This window comes from Tiliqua scincoides, chromosome 5 (genome assembly GCF_035046505.1).
Source record: "Tiliqua scincoides isolate rTilSci1 chromosome 5, rTilSci1.hap2, whole genome shotgun sequence".
Classification (NCBI taxonomy): Eukaryota; Metazoa; Chordata; class Lepidosauria; order Squamata; family Scincidae; genus Tiliqua; species Tiliqua scincoides.
In genome coordinates this window covers 98,802,818-98,823,451 of record NC_089825.1, presented here as the reverse complement: position 1 = coordinate 98,823,451, position 20,634 = coordinate 98,802,818, and the positions used below count along the sequence as shown (strand labels likewise).

The following is a 20,634-nucleotide window of genomic DNA, read 5'->3' as shown; positions in this document are numbered from 1 at the left end:
CTTGTGAAGGAAGGACTTCTTGGAGGACGATTCTTAGAGGATGGAAACCATTGGGTTCTTTTGGTCACCTGTGCTGTCTTAGCATCATGCCTTTAATATGAACTTGGTATTTCCTTGTTTCCACATTTTGACTTCTGGGTTGTATCTTGCATTATTAACATTATCCGTGGATAGCTACCCAGAAGGTGCAATTATTGCATCTGAAATGATTTCTCACCCCACCAAATGGATTCTAAAGAATCAGGATGATTAAAAATGTGATATGCTGTGATCCAGTATTCATACAGTATGGATACATATAGAGAGAAAAACATGCAAAACAACTATCATCTTAGAATCCGATTTAATTACTTCTCTTCTCTGTTAGCAGCTGCTTGGAGTTGAGATCTGGTTTTAGAACAATAACATAGCATTTAGGGAGAAAAATGCAAGTCAGGAGGCCAGTGTTGGAGGCCAGGATGGCAAAGACTTCCACGGCCACCACGTCTTTCCCCTTGGTGCTCAGGTAAGCAGGAATGAAGGAGACCCACACACTGCAGAAGACCAGCATGCTGAAGGTGATGGATTTGGCTTCATTGAAAGTATCTGGCAGTTTTCGGGCAAGGAAAGCGACTGTGAAGCTGGTTAGGGCCAGAAAACCAACGTAGCCCAGGACAGAATAGAGCATGATGATTGACCCTTCATTACACTCCACTATGATGTGCTCAGTCTGGGAGTGCATGTCAACATCTGGAAAAGGAGGAGAGGTGTACAGCCATACAGTGCAAATCCCCACTTGAATGAGGGAACAGGAAAGAACAATGGAGTGGGCCACTTTTTTCCCCAGACATTTCCTCATCCTGTTCCCTGGCTGGGTGGCCATGAAGGCCAGGACCACAGTGGCGGTTTTTGCCAAAACACAAGAAACAGCCACAGAGAAAATGATGCCAAAAGCTGATTGTCGGAGAAGGCAGGACACCTTGCTAGGTTTTCCAAGGAAGAGAAGGGAGGAAAGGTAGCAAAGCAGGATGGAGCTGAGAAGAATGCAGGTGAGGTTTTGATTGTTGGCTTTGACAATGGGAGTGTTCCAGTTCTTTAAGAAGATCAGTATCACCATAACTGTCATTGCTGTAAAGGAAAAAGCAATAGAAACCAAACCAATTCCTAAGGGTTCCTCGTAGTTTAGGAAGGCTGTCTGTTTGGGGATACATTGATCTTGGTTCTTGTTTGGGTACTGATCTTCTGGGCATTTGACGCAATGAGCTGCATCTGAAAAGGACAAAGAGAGTGTCAGTAGCTCTATGAATCCAGAAGAATGATGGAAGCTTGAAAGCAAACGTTGGACAAGAATTCCTCATTTTCCTGGTGAACAATGCTTAGTATCAGGGGAATGACAAAACGCAGCAAGTGACAGGCACCAGTGGAGTTAAGTGCACTGAACTGTGTAATGGACTGCCTCTGAGGTCTTTCAAGGTTCCTCCCTTGTTATCATTGTAACCAGTTTCCCTTTAAGAAACCGTGCATCATGATTTAAGTATTCAGAGAAGAACAGACCATACCTAGGCATATGTTATGGTGTTAGGGTGGACAAATATTTGCAAATATTTCCTGTAAATTCAGGGCACTGTCAATCACCTGTCTGGTTAGATATCATGTCATCTGGACACAAAGTACAATCATAGCAACAGATGGCTTTCCCTTCTCGAACCGTCTTGCTATGTCCGACACGGCAGCTCTCAACACAGGTTGAACCAGGCGGATTCTAAGAAGAAAGAAGGGGAAGAAACGCTGAAGCAAACATTTGATGCCCACCACCACGACCATCCTTCTCTTTCAGTGCACTTCAGCTTATCAAGAACAGGAGATCAACTTGGTCCTGACCAGCAACAGAGAACTCCCCTTTTGCCAGTGACTTGCTGTAGACTCCTGTGGTATTTGACTACATGGAGAGTCGGCAGAGAGATTTGTTTTTCCTACTGGGTCTCAAAGCAGTTCAGAGCACAGTCCAAAAGAAGTAGGAAATACACCAGGATTTGGTTTAATCCCAAAGTGCCTTTCTGCTAGCAGAAAACTCAGCGTGCTTTTATTTCATCAGGGAATTGGCAATTGCACTGGCATTCCTGGCCCCTGTGCTGCCCGGTCTCAGGATCAGAGAATACTGCCCCCCCCCACCGGTTGCCACCCCTTACCATCGCGTCCAGGTCACACGTGGTCTCCTCTGGCCCTCTGGAGTTCTTATAAGGGCTTTTAGAAGCCTTCCAGAGGATTCAGAAGGCCTCTGGAGGCAGGAGGAGACCATATGCAACTTCCCCGGCCCCCAGAAGGTCTCTGAAGGGCAGCTGAAAGTGGTGAAAGTGGTGGTTGGGAGGCATGGATGCAGGCAAGGATGCTGGCAGGGGGGCAGAGGGGTGGAACCCTGGGACGTCTGTCCCCTTTACCCTCCATGGCACACGAGTGCCCAATAGCAATTAGATTCTGAATGGGGTAGCATCTAAGAATAAAAAGAATGGGACATAAGAGGAAGCTGTCTTTTATTACTCAACACTAGGGACATCCTCCTTTTTTCTGTGTGTTTCAACTTGTGAAAAGGTGGGGCCCTCCTGTGAGTGGGGCCCAACTCAAACCCCAGCTATCTATCTGATATTTTTCTCAATATAGGTATATTTATTAACCATCTTTTTCTCAATATAGATGTTTGATTAATCAACGTGAGAGGCTACGTGCCTTGTAAATATGTTTAAAATGATTTTATTCTGTGTCTGTAGAGGACAGGAAAGACCCAGTACAAGTTTAGATTAAAGTGGATGAGGATATTTACTTTAGTCATGTGTACTAATGGTGTAGTCGTAGCAATCCTACAAAACCTGGATAATACCGATCTGTGACTCTAAGGCTGCAGTCTAATTCAGTGTTTCTCAAACTGTTGGTCAGGACACATTAGGTGAGTTGCGACCCAATTTTGGATGGGTCCCCATTCATTTCAATGTGCATTCTATTTTTAATAGACTTTATGCTACCATGGTATGTAAGTTGGGGAAATGTTTCAGATCTGTAATTTTAAAAGCTTGTATATGCTTTTAACAGTGATAGTCAATGGGTCTTACTCGAGGTAAGTGCGGATAGATTTAGAGCTTCTGGGATGTTTGGGGAAAATAGATCAGTTAAAATTCATTTGGATAATAACTTTAGGTATATGTACTAATGGCTTGTTTCAGCATTCCTTCAAGACTTGTACAATACCAACTGTGACTGTAAGGCTGCAATCCTATATACACTTTCCCGGCAGTAAGCCCAATTCAACCTAGTGAGACTTATTTCTGAGTAGTCAGGTATACAATTGCACTTCAGGGGTAAAATCCTTTGGTCACCCTGCACTGCTAGGATTCACATTCCAGCATTGCAGGACACATTCTGGCTGCCATAAATGGAGACTCAAGTAAGTTGTTGGCAGGGTTGGGTATTGGGCAGAGAGGAGGAGTAATTGGGCACTTCAGGGGAGGAACAGGGGTCGGTCAGGGAGGGAAGGGGTTGATCTGGTGGGAGTCATGCATGTCAAATCCTATCCCCTAGTTTTCAAGCTTCCCCACTCTCGGGCTCTCCTCGGGCTGATACCAGTTATAGAGCTGGCATAGGTAAAAGGAGACCTCTAGGCTGTAAAGGGGTCTATACAGAGGTCAGGGGAAAGTATGCTCCTTTACATCTCAAAGGCCTCTCCATCCTGCCCCCACCATAGCATGCAATGCATGCCTCCAGGAATGCTGTCATGTTCAGGAATGTTCCCAAGCAAATGAAGAGGTCACCTTGCTGAAGGATTTTCAGCCCTACCTGCTGAAATCTGCTATTCCACACAATGGCCTCATCATGGATGGTAAAATCTTGACTTGGAGAAAACTTTCCAGCTGGGTTCTTAAGGAAGGATTGATTGGGGAAAGTGACCCAGTTGATGACATCAAGTCCAGAAGACAGTCCCTCTTTGGCAAACCAGACTTCATGGCCAGCACCATTGTTAAAGTGGACATTCTTCAAAAAAAAGTGCATCTAGATTGGACAAAAATAAAAAACACCTGATAATATATATTGCGCACTGTGTTACCAAACCCCTGGTCAGAAAAGGCACCTGTAAACCTGAGATGTTCAAGTTAAAAGAACTTTTTTCATTTATTGAAACGTATTAGAATACGCTTGGCAGATCTTCCTCATCTTCCTCTCCTCTCAGCTAACCATCATATCCAACTTGTCCACATCTATGGGCCCAATCCAAACTTTGCAGCACTGATGCAACTATGCCAATGGGGCCTGCTCTGCATCCTGCAGTGTGAGGGTAGTCACAGAGGCCTTGTTGAGGTCAGGAAACAATTGTTCCTTTACTTGGGGCTACAGTGCAGCTCATTGGTGCTGTAAACTTGCCTGCTTACACTTGAGGAGCCTCTCCTTGCTTCTGCTTTCTCGGTTGTAAAGAGAGCCTCATCAGGTGGAAGCAGGCGGGGCAGCTGTGGCACTTTTCCATGGGCTACAAAGGGGAAGTTCTGTCTCACCTGTGGCTTGAATCACACGTTCCTGTTATATTCCACTTTTCTTACATTTTGGAACTTAAGGCATCAACCCTATTCGGTTTCCTAGGAGTCAACCCCATTGAACGCAATGGACTTACATCTGAGTAGACATGCATAGGCTTGGGCTGTAAAGCAATGTGCTTGGGATATCCAAGAGGTCTGTCATCAAAGTCCTGCAAGCTTCAGATCTGCTTAGCTTTAGCAATATGCCCCCCCCCATTTGCCTGGGAACATGATTTCACCCACACCACCCATTCAATCCACAGCAAGTTTACATAGAAGTGATTTCCACTGTGCTCCAATTATCTTCCTAGTAAGTGTGCTTGGGATTGCACCATACATAACAGTTTCAATACAGTGAGGAATATACCTGCCAGGGTTCAATGTTCAAAGGTTTGCCTGTGTCTCCGTTCAGCATTCTTTTTGGCCTGGACGTATATATGGCATTTAAAGCATGTGCTACAGCATAGAGACCATTGTAAATACGGTAGCTCACATCACTCATCTCCATCTCAAATACAGTCTGAGGCAGGCTCTCCAGTTTCTCCTCTCCGGTACAGTGTTTACAAGTTTTAATTTTCACATCACCGCAACACCTGAATGCCAATTTGTAAAAAAAGCAGAGAAAATGTGCAAGTGACTTTTTAGGCTTTAGAGTCTGAAGGAAGTCTTGGAATCCTGGCACGGCCTTCACGGAGGTTGTGAAAGACAAAGTCCCATGGAATGTTTTTGCACAGAAGCCCTCAGTGTAAACAGTGCTGACGAAATCCCACTGAGGTGATGTGATCCAAACCTTCCCTATAAGATGTTTATGTATAAATTCAGCTAGATATAAAAGGAGTTCCAATGGTTCCAGAGTCTGAGAGTCCCCGTCAACAATAACAACGTTGGCTGTCGTGGATAAAAGTGTGGAGCGTATCCTCCATATATTTTGCAAGAATGTATTTTGAGTGGGATCTGAATTAAGATCCTTGGCTCCAGTCCTTTCTAAGAAGGCAACACAAATGCTGTTCCGGGTTAGCAGTGGTGTAAGCCTCTGCAGAAAGCCTTCTCCATTATCATCGTCTGAAACAATGAGACCAATCCATGTCCATTGGAAATGCAGCAGTAGCTGGACTATGCCGGTGTGTAGAGTACCTTCCCTTATTGCCATCCAGTATAAAGAAGGGAAATTATTTTTTGTGACTGGTTTCTCATACGTACCATAAGTAATCTAATGGGGGAAAACATGGCTTATAACAGCTTAGAAAATTAACCACCGTTTTCCAAACTAAAGTACTTATTGTACAATCCAGACTTTTGCTTATCAATGATATGCTAAGTGTACTGAATAATGTATCTGTCTATACATTCCCATCATTAAATTATAGTAAGTCTGTAATTGTATGCACAGTTTCCTGGGAGGAAGCCCCATAGACAGTGGCTTAGCTAAGGGGGTACAGGGGGTAGCAGTTGCACTGGGCATCAAGCTTTAGCAGGACAGCAAGCTGAGCTTGACACTAGTGACCAAAGTTGTGAAAATATTGGTATGTATGAATAATAGCATCATGTTATATATCATTGGAAAGGTAATTTAATGCAGAATGCGATGAAAAAAATGGCATTGGAATATCTGTATTCTATCAAAAGTTGTGGCCAATTAAGCAGAAAATAAAAACAACTTTGACCCCAGGTAGCAAACAGATGCCTTAGCAATGCCACTGAGGCAGCAGAGCAAGTGGGTGGTGAGCTGCTGGAGGAGGAGGTGTGCTCCTCCAGTTTTCACTTTTTTTAAAGCCAGGGTGTGACATCACTTCCAGTTGTGACATCACTTCCTGGGAAACATTTTGAACTTAGCACTGGACTACACAATCATTAGCTATGCCACTGCCCATAGAACACAATGAGACTTACTTGTGTACTTCTGAGTAGTCATGCATAGGGTTGTGCTCCAAATGAGTTACAACACATTTCCTTTTACCTTGTCCACAAGCCATCACTTAATGTCCTGAAATGGGTAACATATTTGATTCAGATCAAGCTATTGTTTTGCCAAGCTTCAAGTTCCCATTTTTTAAAAGATTAAAATCACTTCTATGGTTTGTATCGCTAGAATATGAGACATGACTAAGCAATATTGAAATTTGTGTGATAGGATTGGCGTGCTTAAGCTTAAGAACAGTATATATAACTGGCTGCATTTATGACACATTTTCTTGGGATTCAAACCTGGGTGCTATACACTGAAAAGCATGTTTAGGGCAGGAGGTCTGGCTCAGTGGTGGAGCTGCTGCCTTGTATGCCTGAAGATCTGGGGACACCAGTTCGGAACAACCAGAAGTATCTGGGAGCTCTCGACATGCTGATAAGGAGTTGACCATCAGTGGCAGGGAGGAGTTGCTGTCAAGTTGCATTGGAGGCGAAGCAGCCAGAGGGAGGCCAGACTGGGAAGGAATTCAGCTGTAATGAGGCTTTCTATGAAAGATCAGAACTATTCTATTATAAAGGTTCCTACGGGGTTTGGAAAACCTTGCTATGCAAACCACCTTGAATTAAAGTCTGAGGAGAAATCGGATGACCAAGAAAGGCAGTATATAAATACCAACATTAGTATTGTCAGGTGTCTTGTGGGGGCGAGGTGGTTGTTGTCTGTGGAGCTTGGTTCCCTTCCTCCCAGGCCTTCCCAGCAAAGGAGAGGAGGCCTAACGAAGGGTGGAGGGGAGTGCCTCAGGAGCCTCAGCTGAGTGACCAAAGGGAAGGGGTCACAGCACCCTTATCCTCCTCTCTGTCTCTTGAGGGTGGTGTTCACCAGTGGGGCAGCAGGAACCGCTCCACACCTTGCCCTCCTCACCCTCATCACAGGCCTCCGTTATGAAGCCCTCTCTGCTCCCCCCTTCCTCCCTCACCCTCTCCCACTTCCTTACAGGGGCCTGGGGCTCTGGTCCCTGCCTCCCTTCTTTCCCTCGTGTTTGGTGGAACAGGCAGCTGGGCAGGCATGCCCAGGGTCCAGGCAGCCTCTCCTCCTCCTCTTTGGCTGTTGCTGTCAGTGGGGGGGTCCCTCCCCCAGCCTCTCCAGGTCAGTCAGGGTGGGAGGGAGGCAGCGACCCCGACTATTATTATTATTATTATTATTATTATTATTATTATTATTATTATTATGAGCTGGAGGTCTCTCTGCCCACATCTGGGTTACAGATCAGTCATGTTATGTCCTCCTATACAACTGAGATCTCAAGGACCTCCTCAAATGGTTATTTCTTCTGAATAAATGATATACTTATTGCATTGCATTGCCCCTTTGCAATACTTTTCAAGCTAAAAAAAGGCATTCACTGATAAAGTCCCAAATAATATAAGAAGTGAAGAGCGGTTTTATGCCACCCATTCATGCATCCAAATGTACATACCTGTGGAAACTTGTAGTGGCTAAGAATGTTGGCCATTTGGATGACATACTCTACCGTGAATCCCCCAATGACAGACAAGACATCACCTTTCTTACCACACTTGTAATTGGGTACATTCCTTTGTTGTTTGAAGAGTAGATCCAGGATGGACTTAGATGTGGCCATTCCTTCAAAAAAGTTGTCATAGATTTTAAAGCCCAAGGTCACGTTGGGCAAGAGGTTGGGATTCCTATTGATCTCATGAATGGCAAAAAGGAAGGCCAGGACATGCTGATAATGTTTGTACTCTATTCTGAAATTAGATTGACATTGAGGCAAAGATAAGGTCTAGCACATTGTCATGTGCGCCACATATACATTTACAGTAGTACCACCCACAATGGCATTTCCTTGAGTACTCTTTTGCTATAGTTTTGTTCATCCTGGGCATGACTGACAGCTATTGTCAATCAGAGCAGTGTATTCTGGGCAGTCATTGTCAGGTTCTTGTCCCATTAAGAACAATGTCTTTTTAGTGCTGGTTTGCACAGCACTCAATTTTAGGGGACAATGACACCTACAATATTGGATATTTGCTTGTACAGTGAAAAACATCATTCCAAGTACAATGAGAAAAGGAAACAAAACTAAAGAGGTGTAAGGAAGAGGGGTGCGGCAATGGAGTTGTTCATCTGAGCAGAACAAAAATAATTGTGTAAGGGAACATTTCTTTCTTTGTCCTGAAGTAAGTCTTAGCTGCTGCAATGGATCTACTGTGACTGTGATTTTGCTGCTGCAAGTCCAAGCGGATATGTGTAGGTAGTTTGTGGCCAGAAAGGGAGATAGGATATAAATGGAGGTGCTTTCAAAGATATCCGCTCTCTTCCTGACCATGGCATTGCCCCAACCCCACCCAACAGACAAGAGAAGGGAGAAGAAGCAGCAAGAAGAGCAAAAACAACCACTGGGCTGCAAATGCGTGTCTAACCCAGCTGCAGCTGAACTTCTGCATCCTGAACTACAGTTCCAGCTACAATGATATCTCTGTGGCTGGCATCCTGATGGAACCTCACAGGAACCTCACTCAGGAACTGGGGTGCAGGAATGGAGTTGTTCATCTGACCAGAACAAAAATGATTACATAAGGGAACATTTCTTCCTCTGTCTTGAAGTAATTCTTAGCTGCCGCAATGGATCTACTCAGACCTGTGCCAGTGATTTTGTTGTTGCAAGTCCAAGTGGATAAATGCACTTAGTCTGTGGCCAGGAAAGGGGTAGGATATAAACAGAGCTGGTTTCAATGCTCTCCACTCCCTTCCTGGCCATGCCACAGCCCCATCCCCAAACTGTTCTTCCCGGCAAGCTGCACCTGTTGAAATGCCACCCCAGTGCAGTCTTTTGTTCCCTAGTCTTCATGTTTCAAGTAGAGTGATGGCCACCAAACACAAAATAACTTACGTGAAATTGACTCCCTCCATTGCTGGTAGTCTCTGAAAATTGATTGCAGTGTGTATCGAACAAATAAGAGAGAGGACCCCACCAATGACAGCATCTCCTAGCCTAGTATCCCCATAGCTTCCTTCCAATTCACATTTACTGGGCACCTTCTCCCAACAGACAAGAGAAGGGAGAAGCAGCAGCAAGAAGAGCAAAAACAACCACAGGGCTGCAAAAGCATGTCTAACCCAGCTGCATCTGAACTTCTGCATCCTGAACTACAGTTCCAGCTACAATGATATCTCTATGGCAGGTGCCTTGATAGAACCTCACTCTGGAGCCACATGGAAGCAGCTTGTGTGGTCACAGAGTTTCCTCCTGAAATGTTTGACTGGTGTGGCGAGCTAAAGAAGAGATGCCTGATCAATCTTTGTTCCACCATTGAGCACTGACACAGTTCAGAATAAATCCATCTCCTTTAGAAATACAGATGTATTTCTTACGGACTACCCAAGGAAGGAAATTACAGTACTGGATGATTACAGAGTACCTAAACACCTCCCTGATTGTCCTTGTGAAATGAATAACATACATGTTTACGAAGATCAAACAGTATGTAATTTTGGGAAGGGCAGTCTGAACTGGGATCATGGTGAGATGTGAGATGTGTGTTGCCTTTGCTGCGATTCCAGTTCTGATTTCACCCCTCATTACAGAACAGCTACGCTCTGGTAAATAAAACTGATAAGGGAATGCTACGCCAAATCATATTATACTACAAATAAAACATGGCCTGTTGGTATTTTAATAGCAGTGGGAACAACATTTAATAAACAGAACAATGGTGGATGGGGGGGGGGCTTTAGGACTTTAGGGCTTATAGTTACACTTCCAATCATGCCCCTGTGTGAACACTTAAATGGAAAGAAAGCTCCCAATAGCTGTCAATGCAAACACTCTTCAGTTTAAAATAGTGCAGCAGTTCCCAAACTGTGAGTCTGAAACCCACCAGTGGGGCATGACCCAATTTTTGATTGGTTGCAAAACTGACAGGGCAGATTGTGCATCAAGGGTTAAACACGCTGCTAATTGGGGGGGGGCATTGCTGCCCAACCACCATTATAGCCACACAGCTTAGTGTTTATGAATCAGACAGCAGCCTCTAGGGCCTGTAAAGAGTTTGCAAACCACTGGAGTATTGTGTAGTGGTGAGATCAGGAGTAGAACCACAGCAAAGTCCTAAAGAACTGCAGCCACATCCCCAAAGATCTGCTCCATTTGCCAGGCCCTCCAACTTCTCTTTCACATAGAACAGTGGTTCCCAACCTTCAAGAGACCACAGACCACTGAGGCAAAAGTTGGAATTGTCAGGGTCCACATGCAACCCCTCCACCCCAACACACTAAAAATACATTTAAAGTTGTAATGCAGGCGGCCCGTATTAGAACATAAGAACAGCCCCACTGGATCAGGCCATAGGCCCATCTAGTCCAGCTTCCCGTATCTCACAGCGGCCCACCAAATGCCCCAGGGAGCACACCAGATAACAAGAGACCTCATCCTGGTGCTCTCCCCTACATCTGGCATTCTGACTTAACCCATTCCTAAAATCAGGAGGCTGCGCATACACATCATGGCTTGTACCCCATAATGGATTTTTCCTCCAGAAACTCGTCCAATCCCCTTTTAAAGGCGTCTAGGCTAGACGCCAGCACCACATCCTGTGGCAAGGAGTTCCACAGACCGACCACGCGCTGAGTAAAGAAATATTTTCTTTTGTCTGTCCTAACCCGCCCAACACTCAATTTTAGTGGATGTCCCCTGGTTCTGGTATTATGTGAGAGTGTAAAGAGCATCTCCCTATCCACTCTGTCCATCCCCTGCATAATTTTGTATGTCTCAATCATGTCCCCCCTCAAGCGTCTCTTTTCTAGGCTGAAGAGGCCCAAACGCCGTAGCCTTTCCTCATAAGGAAGGTGCCCCAGCCCCGTAATCATCTTAGTCGCTCTCTTTTGCACCTTTTCCATTTCCACTATGTCTTTTTTGAGATGCGGCGACCAGAACTGAACACAATACTCCAGGTGTGGCCTTACCATCGATTTGTACAACGGCATTATAATACTAACCGTTTTGTTCTCAATACCCTTCCTAATGATCCCAAGCATAGAATTGGCCTTCTTCACTGCCACCGCACATTGGGTCGACACTTTCATCGACCTGTCCACCACCACCCCAAGATCTCTCTCCTGATCTGTCACAGACAGCTCAGAACCCATCAGCCTATATCTAAAGTTTTGATTTTTTGCCCCAATGTGCATGACTTTACACTTACTGACATTGAAGCGCATCTGCCATTTTGCTGCCCATTCTGCCAGTCTGGAGAGATCCTTCTGGAGCTCCTCACAAACACTTCTGGTCTTTACCACTCGGAAAAGTTTGGTGTCGTCTGCAAACTTAGCCACTTCACTGCTCAACCCTGTCTCCAGGTCATTTATGAAGAGGTTGAAAAGCACCGGTCCCAAGACAGATCCTTGGGGCACACCGCTTTTCACCTCTCTCCATTGTGAAAATTGCCCATTGACACCCACTCTCTGCTTCCTGGCCTCCAACCAGTTCTCAATCCACGAGAGGACCTGTCCTCTAATTCCCTGACTGTGGAGTTTTTTCAGTAGCCTTTGGTGAGGGACCGTGTCAAACGCCTTCTGAAAGTCCAGATATATAATGTCCATGGGTTCTCCCGCATCCACATGCCTGTTGACCTTTTCAAAGAATTCTATAAGGTTTGTGAGGCAAGACTTACCCTTACAGAAGCCATGCTGACTCTCCCTCAGCAAGGCCTGTTCGTCTATGTGTTTTGAGATCCTATCTTTGATGAGGCATTCCACCATCTTACCCGGTATGGATGTTAGGCTGACCAGCCTATAGTTTCCCGGGTCCCCCCTCTTTCCCTTTTTAAAAATAGGCGTGACATTTGCTATCCTCCAATCTTCTGGTACCGTGGCCGTTTTGAGGGACAAGTTGCATACCTTAGTCAAGAGATCTGCAACTTCATTCTTCAATTCCTTAATAACCCTTGGGTGTATGCCATCAGGGCCCGGTGACTTATTGATCTTTAATTTATCAATGAGGTCTGAAACATCTTCTCTTTTAACCTCTATCTGACTTAACTCCTCGGTTAGGAGGGGCTGTTCGGGCAGCGGTATCTGCCCGAGGTCTTCTGCCGTGAAGACAGATGCAAAGAACTCATTTAATTTCTCTGCCATCTCTAAGTCTCCTTTTATCTCCCCTTTCCCTCCCTCACCATCCAGAGGGCCAACCGCTTCTCTGGCGGGTTTCCTGCTTCCAACATATTTGAAGAAGCTTTTATTATTCCCCTTAATGTTGCTGGCCATGCGTTCCTCATAGTCTCGCTTGGCCTCCCCTATCACCTTCCACAGGGGGTTCTGTTCTTGGAACCCCCACAGGTAATGAAATGGCGGTTCCCCCCCCAAACTCCCAGAGGCTCTTCTGAAGCCTGCAGAGGTTGTGTACATCTGCCCTCAGCCTCTGCAGGCTTCCATATGAATCCTGAATTTGTTTAAATGTGACTTCTGTTTTTCACCAAAAACCAGAAATCACTTTAAATGATTCTGGGCTTCATTCTGAAGCTCGCAGAGGCCATGGGCAGTTGCATATATGCTCTATGGGCTTCAGAAGAGCCTCCAGAGGCAAGAGGAACACAGCTTCCTTCACTTCCGGGGGCTCCAGGTTCACCGACACCAGAGGTTCGGAATTAGAAAAGATTTGTAATTAGAAATGCCCTTGCTGCCAATTTGGTGCCAGCGGCTGATTACCCCCCTGCCCGCCTCGTGCTTCCTGGCTGAGGCTTCTGCCGCGATTGGTTATCACGGCTGGGGGAGGCAGGGCCAAGCGCCCGCCTGGAGCACGAGCTCCGGCTGGGCTCAGTGCACTCCAGGTCGGCAACGAGGGCAGGCGTGTCCTCGGTGGGAGTGAACTGGGCTGGCTCTTGGCCCTGCCAAGAGGCTAGGTGCACCTCTCAATGAGGCGAGGGTGAGCAGGAGCAGGTAGGCAAGAGGCTGCCGAGCTTTCATACATCGTCGACGGGCTGCAGCAGCACATTCCGGGCGGCCTGAGCGGCGAGGCTGAGGCAGTGTGGCGGGCAGCAGTCCCGCTGCAGAGGGCGTCATTGCGTGAGGCGCATGAGTGAAGAGGAAGCCTTGCAGGTCCTCCATCCACCTGAGGGTCCAGAGGAGTGAAGCAGGCATTGTGGGAGCATTGTGGGGGCTTGGGCCTCCTCCCCTGCTTTCTGTGCTTTCGGGCACTTGTATCCTCCAGTGAATTCTAGCACACGTGGTGGGGGGACATTTCTCTTTCAGACTCACTATGGGTAAGAGAAGCCAAAGAGGGGCGGGAAAGCCCCCAAGAGACCTGCACCCCCTCTTTCCCCTCCAGTTTCTTCTTCGGAAGGGGAGGAGGATTATAACGAGCTGAGGGCGCTGTTGGCAGGCTTTGAGGCTAGGGAGAAGGAGAAAGTCCTTCGTGGTGCGGGGAAAGGTGAAGGGGTGGGGTATCCGGTACAGTTACCTCGCTACGTAGGTCTACTAGGAAAGGGTGCGGTACCCGTCTCAGTGAGCTTTTGTCTCCTAGGAAGCATGTGAGGGGCCAAGGGGTTGTTGATGTTTCAGAACCCTCCGCCCAAAGGGACCACATGCCCAAAGTAGAGATCACAGGTGCCACGCAGCTAGCGCAGAAGGGCGCACAGCTGGCGCCAAGCGCTTCAGGTGAGATGGCACTAGATGCAGGTGGCAGTTTAGGAGCGGTATGGGATGAGCAGGAGGGCTTCGCAGTACCCTCCGCCGTCCTTGGGGGCAGTAGTGGCCCTGGTCTCAGTGGGGGGTGCCCAACCCATATTTCCTGGGGGGTTTATACCAGCAGGGAGCCCAGGGCAGTTTGGCACAGGCTGCAGTAGCACTGGTTGGTGTGGCCACTCCCCCACCCCCTGTCTGGGCCCCTGGGGTGCTGGGCCTGACAGCTTCCCCCCCTTGGGGATGGCCCCTTTGGACACCCCTGGAGCGCCATTGGGAGGTTGTGTGGAGCAGGTTGAGCGTCCCCGGGTCTCCTATGGGAACGTGGCTCTCCCCTTGGGTGGTCACTTGGCTCTAGCAGTCAAGAAAAGATCTGGAGGGGCGAATATGTGGACATGTTCAGCCTTCTGCAGATAGAGCCAGAAACCATCCGGAAGTAGGGTGAGCCAGTTCAGGACCAGGAGATGGTGAGGAAGCAGAAGATTGACAAGAACTGGGCTAATGGACTTACATCTGAGTAGACATGCATAGGCTTGGGCTGTAAAGCAATGTGCCTGGGATATCCAAGAGGTCTGTCATTAAAGTCCTGCAAGCTTCAGATCTGCTTAGCTTTAGCAATATGCCCCCCCCCCATGTGTCTGGGAACATGATTTCACCCACACCACCCATTCAATTCACAGCAAGTTTACATAGAAGTGATTTCCACTGTGCTCCAATTATGTTCCTAGTAATTGTGCTTGGGATTGCACCATACATAAGTGTTTCAATACAGTGAGGAATGTACCTGCCAGGGTTCAAAGTTCAAAGGTTTGCCTGTGTCTCTGTTCAGCATTCTTTTCGGCCTGGACGTATATATGGCATTTAAAGCATGTGCTACTGCATAGAGACCATTGTAAATACGGTAGCTCACATCACTCATCTCCATCTCAAATACGATCTGAGGCAAGATCTCTAGTTTCTCCTCTCCGGTACAGTGTTTACAAGTTTTAATTTTCAGATTACTGCAACACCTGAATACATGTTTGTAGAAAAAGCAGAGAAAATGTGCAAGTGACTTTTTAGGTTTTAGAGTCTGAAGGAAGTCCTGGAATCCTGGTACTGGCCTTGTGGATGTTGTGAAAGACAGAGTACCATGGAATGTTTTTGCACAGAAGCTGTCAGTGTCATCAGTGCTGACGAAATCCCACTGAGGGGAAGTGATCCAAACCTTCCCTATAAGACGTTTACGTATAAATTCAGCTACGTATAAAACTACTGCCAATGGTTTCAGAGTCTGAGAGTCCCCGTCAACAATAACAACGTTGGCTGTAGTGAATAAAAGTGTGGAGCGTATCCTGTACATGTTTTGCAATAATGCATTTTGACTGGTATCAGAATTAATATCCTTGAAAATGACAGTCCTTTCTAAGAAGGCAACACAAATGCTGTTCCGGGTCAGCAATGGTGTCAGCCTCTGCAGGAAGCCTTCTCCACTATCATCGTCTGAAACAATGAGACCAATCCATGTCCATTGGAAATGCAGCAGTAGCTGGACTATGCCAGTGTGCAGAGTACCTTCCCTTATTCTCATCCAGTACAGAGAAGGGAAATTATTTTTTGTGGCTGGTTTCTCATACGTGCCATAAGTAATCTAATGGGGGAAAACATGGCTCAGAACAGCTTTGAAAATTAACCACCATTTTCCAAACCAAAGTATTTATTACAAACCAGACTTTTGCTTATCAATGAGATGCTAAGTATACTGAACAATGTATCCTTGTATACATTCCCTTCAATAAATTATAGTAAGTCTGCAATTGTATGCACACTTTCCTGGGAGGAAGCCCCATAGACAGTGGCTTAGCTAAGGGGGTGCAGGGGGTAGCAATTGCACTGGGCATCAAGCTTTAGCGGGACAACAAGCTGACACTAGTGACCAAAATTGTGAAAATATTGGTATGTATGAATAATACCATCATGTTATATATCATTGGAAAGGTAATTTAATGCAGAACGCAATGAAACAAAATGGCTTTGGAATATCTGTATTCTATCAAAAGTTGTGGCCAATTAAGCAGAAAATAAAAACAACTGCCTTATGGAACAAAAAGTGGATTTTCTTAACTCAAAACTGACCTATGGCACTAATTGTTCTGAGAGCCAATGACATGTTATTATGTTATTGACTTGTTGCAATGACATATTATCATGATACAGCATGAAACAAAGAAGGTGTTAATATGAGTCAGCTCTCGTTTCCATGTATCATAATACAGTTACCCCGCTAACTGGGTAAAAAGGCACTTTTTTAAGTGGTGCCCCTCTTATATTTAGCAAGGGGAGAAAAACCATCCCTCTTCACCCCATCACAGTATCTTGAACCAATCAGGGGCACACTTTTCATTTATTTTATCTGGGGGGGGCTACAAATCTTCTTTGACCCGTGGGAGAAAATAGATGCCTTAGTTATGCCACTGAGAAAGCAGAGCAAGTGGGTGGTGAGCTGCTGGGAGGAGGAGGCGTGTTCTTCCCAGTTTTCACTTTTTTAAAAGCCCGGGTGTGACGTCACTTCCGGTTGTGACATCACTTCCGGGGCAACATTTTGAGCTTAGCACTGGACTACTCAATCATTAGCTATGCCACTGCCCATAGAACACAATGAGACTTACTTCTGAGTAGTCATGCATAGGGTTGTGCTCTCAATGAGCTACAACACATTTCCTTTCACCTTGTCCACAAGCCATCACTTAATGTCCTGAAATGGGTAACAAATTTGATTCAGACCAAGCTATTTTTTTGCCGAACTTCAAGCTTCCATTTTTTGAAAGATTAAAATCACCCCTATGGTTTGTATCCCCAGAATATGAGACATGACTAAGCAGTATTGAAATCAGTGTGACAAGATTGGTGTTCTAAGAAAAGGCATTCACTGATAAAGTCCCAAATAATAAAATGAGTGAAGAGCGGTTTTATGCCACCCATTCATGCTTCTGAATGTACATACCTGTGGAAACTTGTAGTGGCTAAGAATGTTGGCCATTTGGATGACATACTCTACCGTGAATCCCCCAATGACAGACAAGACATCACCTTTCTTACCACACTTGTAATTGGATACATTCCTTTGCTGTTTGAAGAGAAGATGCAAGATGGACTCATATGTGGACATTCCTTCAAAAAAGTTGTAAAAGATTTTAAAGCCCAAGGTCACATTGGGCAAGAGGTTGGGATTCCTGTTGATCTCATGAGTGGCAAAAAGGAAGGCCAGGACATGCTGATAATGTTTGTACCCTATTCTGAAATTAGATTAACACTGTGGCAGAGATAAGGTCTAGAACATTGTCATGTGCACCACATATACATTTATAGTAGTACCACCCACAATGGCATTTCCTTGAGCACTGTTTTGCTACAGTGTTGTTCATCCTGGGCATGACTGACAGCTATTGTCAATCAGAGCAGTGTATTCTGGCCAATCAGTGTCAGGTTCTTGTCTCATCAAGAACAATGTCCTTTTTAGTGCTGGTTTGCACAGCACTCAATTTTAGGGGACAATGACACCCACACTATTGGATATATGCTTGTACAGTGAAAAACTCATCCCAAGTACAATGAGAAAAGGAAACAAAACTAAAGAGGTGTAAGGAAGAGGGGTGCAGGAATGGAGTTGTTCATCTGACCAGAACAAAAATGATCACATAAGGGAACATTTCTTCCTTTGTCCTGAAGTAAGTCTTAGCTGCTGCAATGGATCTACTCTGCTCGTGATTTTGCTAGTGCAAGTCCAAGTGAATATGTGTAGGTAGTTTGTGGCCAGGAAGGGAGATAGGATATAAACAGAGGTGCTTTGAAAGATATCCGCTCTCTTCCTGACCATGGCATTGCCCCAACCCCACCCTGTTCTTCCCAACAAGCTGCACCTGTTGCAATTCCACCCCAGTGCAGTTGTTTGATCTCATAGTCTTCATATTTCAAATAGCATGATGGGTACCAAACAAGAAATAACTTACGAGAAATTGCCTTCCTTCATTGCTGGTAGTCTCTGAAAATTGATTGCAGTGTGTACGTGATATAAAAGAGAGAGGACCCCACCAATGACAGCATCTCCTAGCCTAGTATCCCCATAGCTTCCTTCAAATTCACATTTACTGGGCACATTCTCCCAACAGAGAAGAGAAGGGAGAAGCAGCAGCAGGAAGAGCAGAAATAGCCACAGGGCTGCAAATGCATGTCTAACCCAGCTGCATCTGAACTTCTGCATCCTGAACTACAGTTCCAGCTACAATGATGTCTCTGTGGCTGGCATCCTGATGGAACCTCACAGGAACCTCACTCAGCAGCATGTGTGGTCACAGAGATGTCTCCCCAAAAGGTTTTGAAGAAGAAATGTTTGGTGATCTCTGTTCCTCCGTGATACAGTTCAGAATAGATCCACCTCCATTTGAAATATGGATGCATTTCTTACCAACTGCACAAGGAAGGAAATCACAGTACTTTGGATAATTACAGAGTATCTAAACATCTCCCTGATTGTCTTTATGAAATGAAAAACATACATGTTTACAAAGATCATATGGTATACAATTTTGTGGAAGGGAGTCTGAACTGGGATCATGGTGTGATGTGGGTTGCCTTCGTTGTGATCCCCATTCAGATTTCACCTCTATCCATAGATTAATTGCTATATGTTAGATAAATCTGATAAAGGAGTGCTCGGCAGATGGGCCAAATTTTATTACACTACATATGAAAAATGATCTGTTGGAATTTTTTAAAGAAACGGTGGGGATAGTATTTAATGTAACAAAACAATGGTGGATGGTAGGGGTGTTTAGGTTTTTAGGACATATGGTTATATTTCCAATCATGCTCCTGTGTGAAAATTTAAACAGAAAGAAGCACCAAATGGTTTGTCAATGCAAACCTTGTTCTGTTTCAAATCGTGCAGCAGTTCCCAAACTGGGAGTCTGAAACCCACCTGTGGGACTTGACCCCATTTTTGTTTGGTTGTGAAACTGACAGGGCAGACTGTGCATCAAGGGTGCAACAAGCTGCTTATCAGGTTGGGGGAGAGCACTCCTGCCCAATCACCATTATAGCCACATTCCTTGGCATTTAGAAATCATGCTGCAGCCTCTAGGGCCTCCAAAACGTTTGCAAACCAGTGGAATTTTGTATAGTGGTGAGATCAGGAGCGCATCTTTTTAGATTGTGAGCCCTTTTTGGACAGGGAGCCATTTAGTTATTTGATTTTTCTCTGTAAACCACTTTGTGAACTTTTAGTTGAAAAGCAGTATATAAGTATATAAATACTGTTAATAATAATAATAATAGTAATAATAGTAATAATAGTAATAATAGTAATAATAATAATAATAATAATAATAATAATAATAATAATAAGGTGTGGAACCAAAGCAAAGTCCTAAAGAACTGTGGCCACATCCTCAAACTGTTGCTCCATTTGCCAGTCCCTCCAGCTGCTATTTGACTTATAAAAAAATAAAAAAGAAGGCAAAGCAGCCACTATGAATTTAGTGTTATATATTATTTACTCTGGCACTAACTCAGGTCTGAGGCCACTGACTCGGAAACAAGTCCCCACACATGCAGAATCAAGTCTGCCTCTGTCTGGGTGTGCTGGCTTACTTTTCCTGAGGTGTGAAAGACATTGTGGGGCCATCATTCAGACCGGGAAGCAGCAGGGCATTTCCAGCCAGGAGGCAGGGAAGACTGAATGTTTTGGTTTTGCATTGAGAAGCAGGAGGGTGGAGGCAGCTGGGCTCTCTTGTCCATCTCTAAAGGAACCAGTGATAATTGGAAGGTTTTATCCCTGGACGAGTGAGGGAAGAAGGCGGCGGGGGTGGTGGTGGTGGTAATTCACAGCCATCCGGGAGTCATGGCATGGTTTCAGCAGGCTCATTGAATGACTGGTCACAATGAAACTGCTTATGAGTAGAGCTGCAAAGGAGTGGGTCATACTGGTAAGCCTGCCCACTGCTGCATGTGACCCTCCTCCCTCTTGCCACTTCTGTCTGTGCACTCACAGTTTGTTCCACCCCCTCCCACCTTGTTTACAGATATGATGGGGACATCAGGGGAGTATTAAATGAGAACTGCAACATACACAAAAACACACACCCTGCCAGCAGCTCCGTTTTTGTCCACAGAGATGCAGTTGCCTTTTTTACCTAAAAAACCTGGACTTGAGTCTTTTAGAGTCCCCAGAATGCAACTCGGAAAGTCCACTTGTTTGGGCTCCTTTTTGAGTCAAGTTAAAGGGGGTGGAGACTCATAACCTGACTCAAGTCAAGCTGAGGGTGTCATCTGGTCTGGTACACACCTTCAATGCCCCCCCCCCATGATACCACTGAAGGTATATCGAGATCTCTCTCTTTCAGTACTGCAGAGTTGTGTGCTTATTCTGATCAGGTGCATCCACCAGAGCTCATTGTGACTATGTGGCTGAGACCTAGACAATGAACATTGAAAGAAAAGGGCCAATTATAGGTGTAC

The 20,634-nt window shown here is 45.4% G+C and overlaps 1 protein-coding gene across 1 annotated transcript; it reads right to left on the bottom strand.

Annotated features, from left to right (window-relative positions):
- Positions 1-343: 343 nt before the first annotated feature.
- On the bottom strand, positions 344-15,481 carry LOC136652542 (vomeronasal type-2 receptor 26-like). Its single transcript, XM_066629481.1, has 3 exons — positions 14,924-15,481; positions 1,615-1,741; positions 344-1,248 (listed from the first exon to the last, which is right to left on the bottom strand). The coding sequence occupies exons 1-3, from the start codon at positions 15,479-15,481 to the stop codon at positions 344-346; spliced, it is 1,590 nt and encodes a 529-aa protein (XP_066485578.1).
- Positions 15,482-20,634: the final 5,153 nt, after the last annotated feature.

Excerpts from the sequence above, each read along its gene's own strand:
- LOC136652542 (XM_066629481.1), bottom strand. The coding sequence starts at position 15,481 with ATGTACAGGATACGCTCCACACTTTTATTCACTACAGCCAACGTTGTT. Across the intron at positions 1,742-14,923 it reads TGAACTTTGAACCCTGGCAG|AATCCGCCTGGTTCAACCTG; the intron begins GTACATTCCTCA and ends CTTTCTTCTTAG. Across the intron at positions 1,249-1,614 it reads CATGATATCTAACCAGACAG|ATGCAGCTCATTGCGTCAAA; the intron begins GTGATTGACAGT and ends TGTCCTTTTCAG.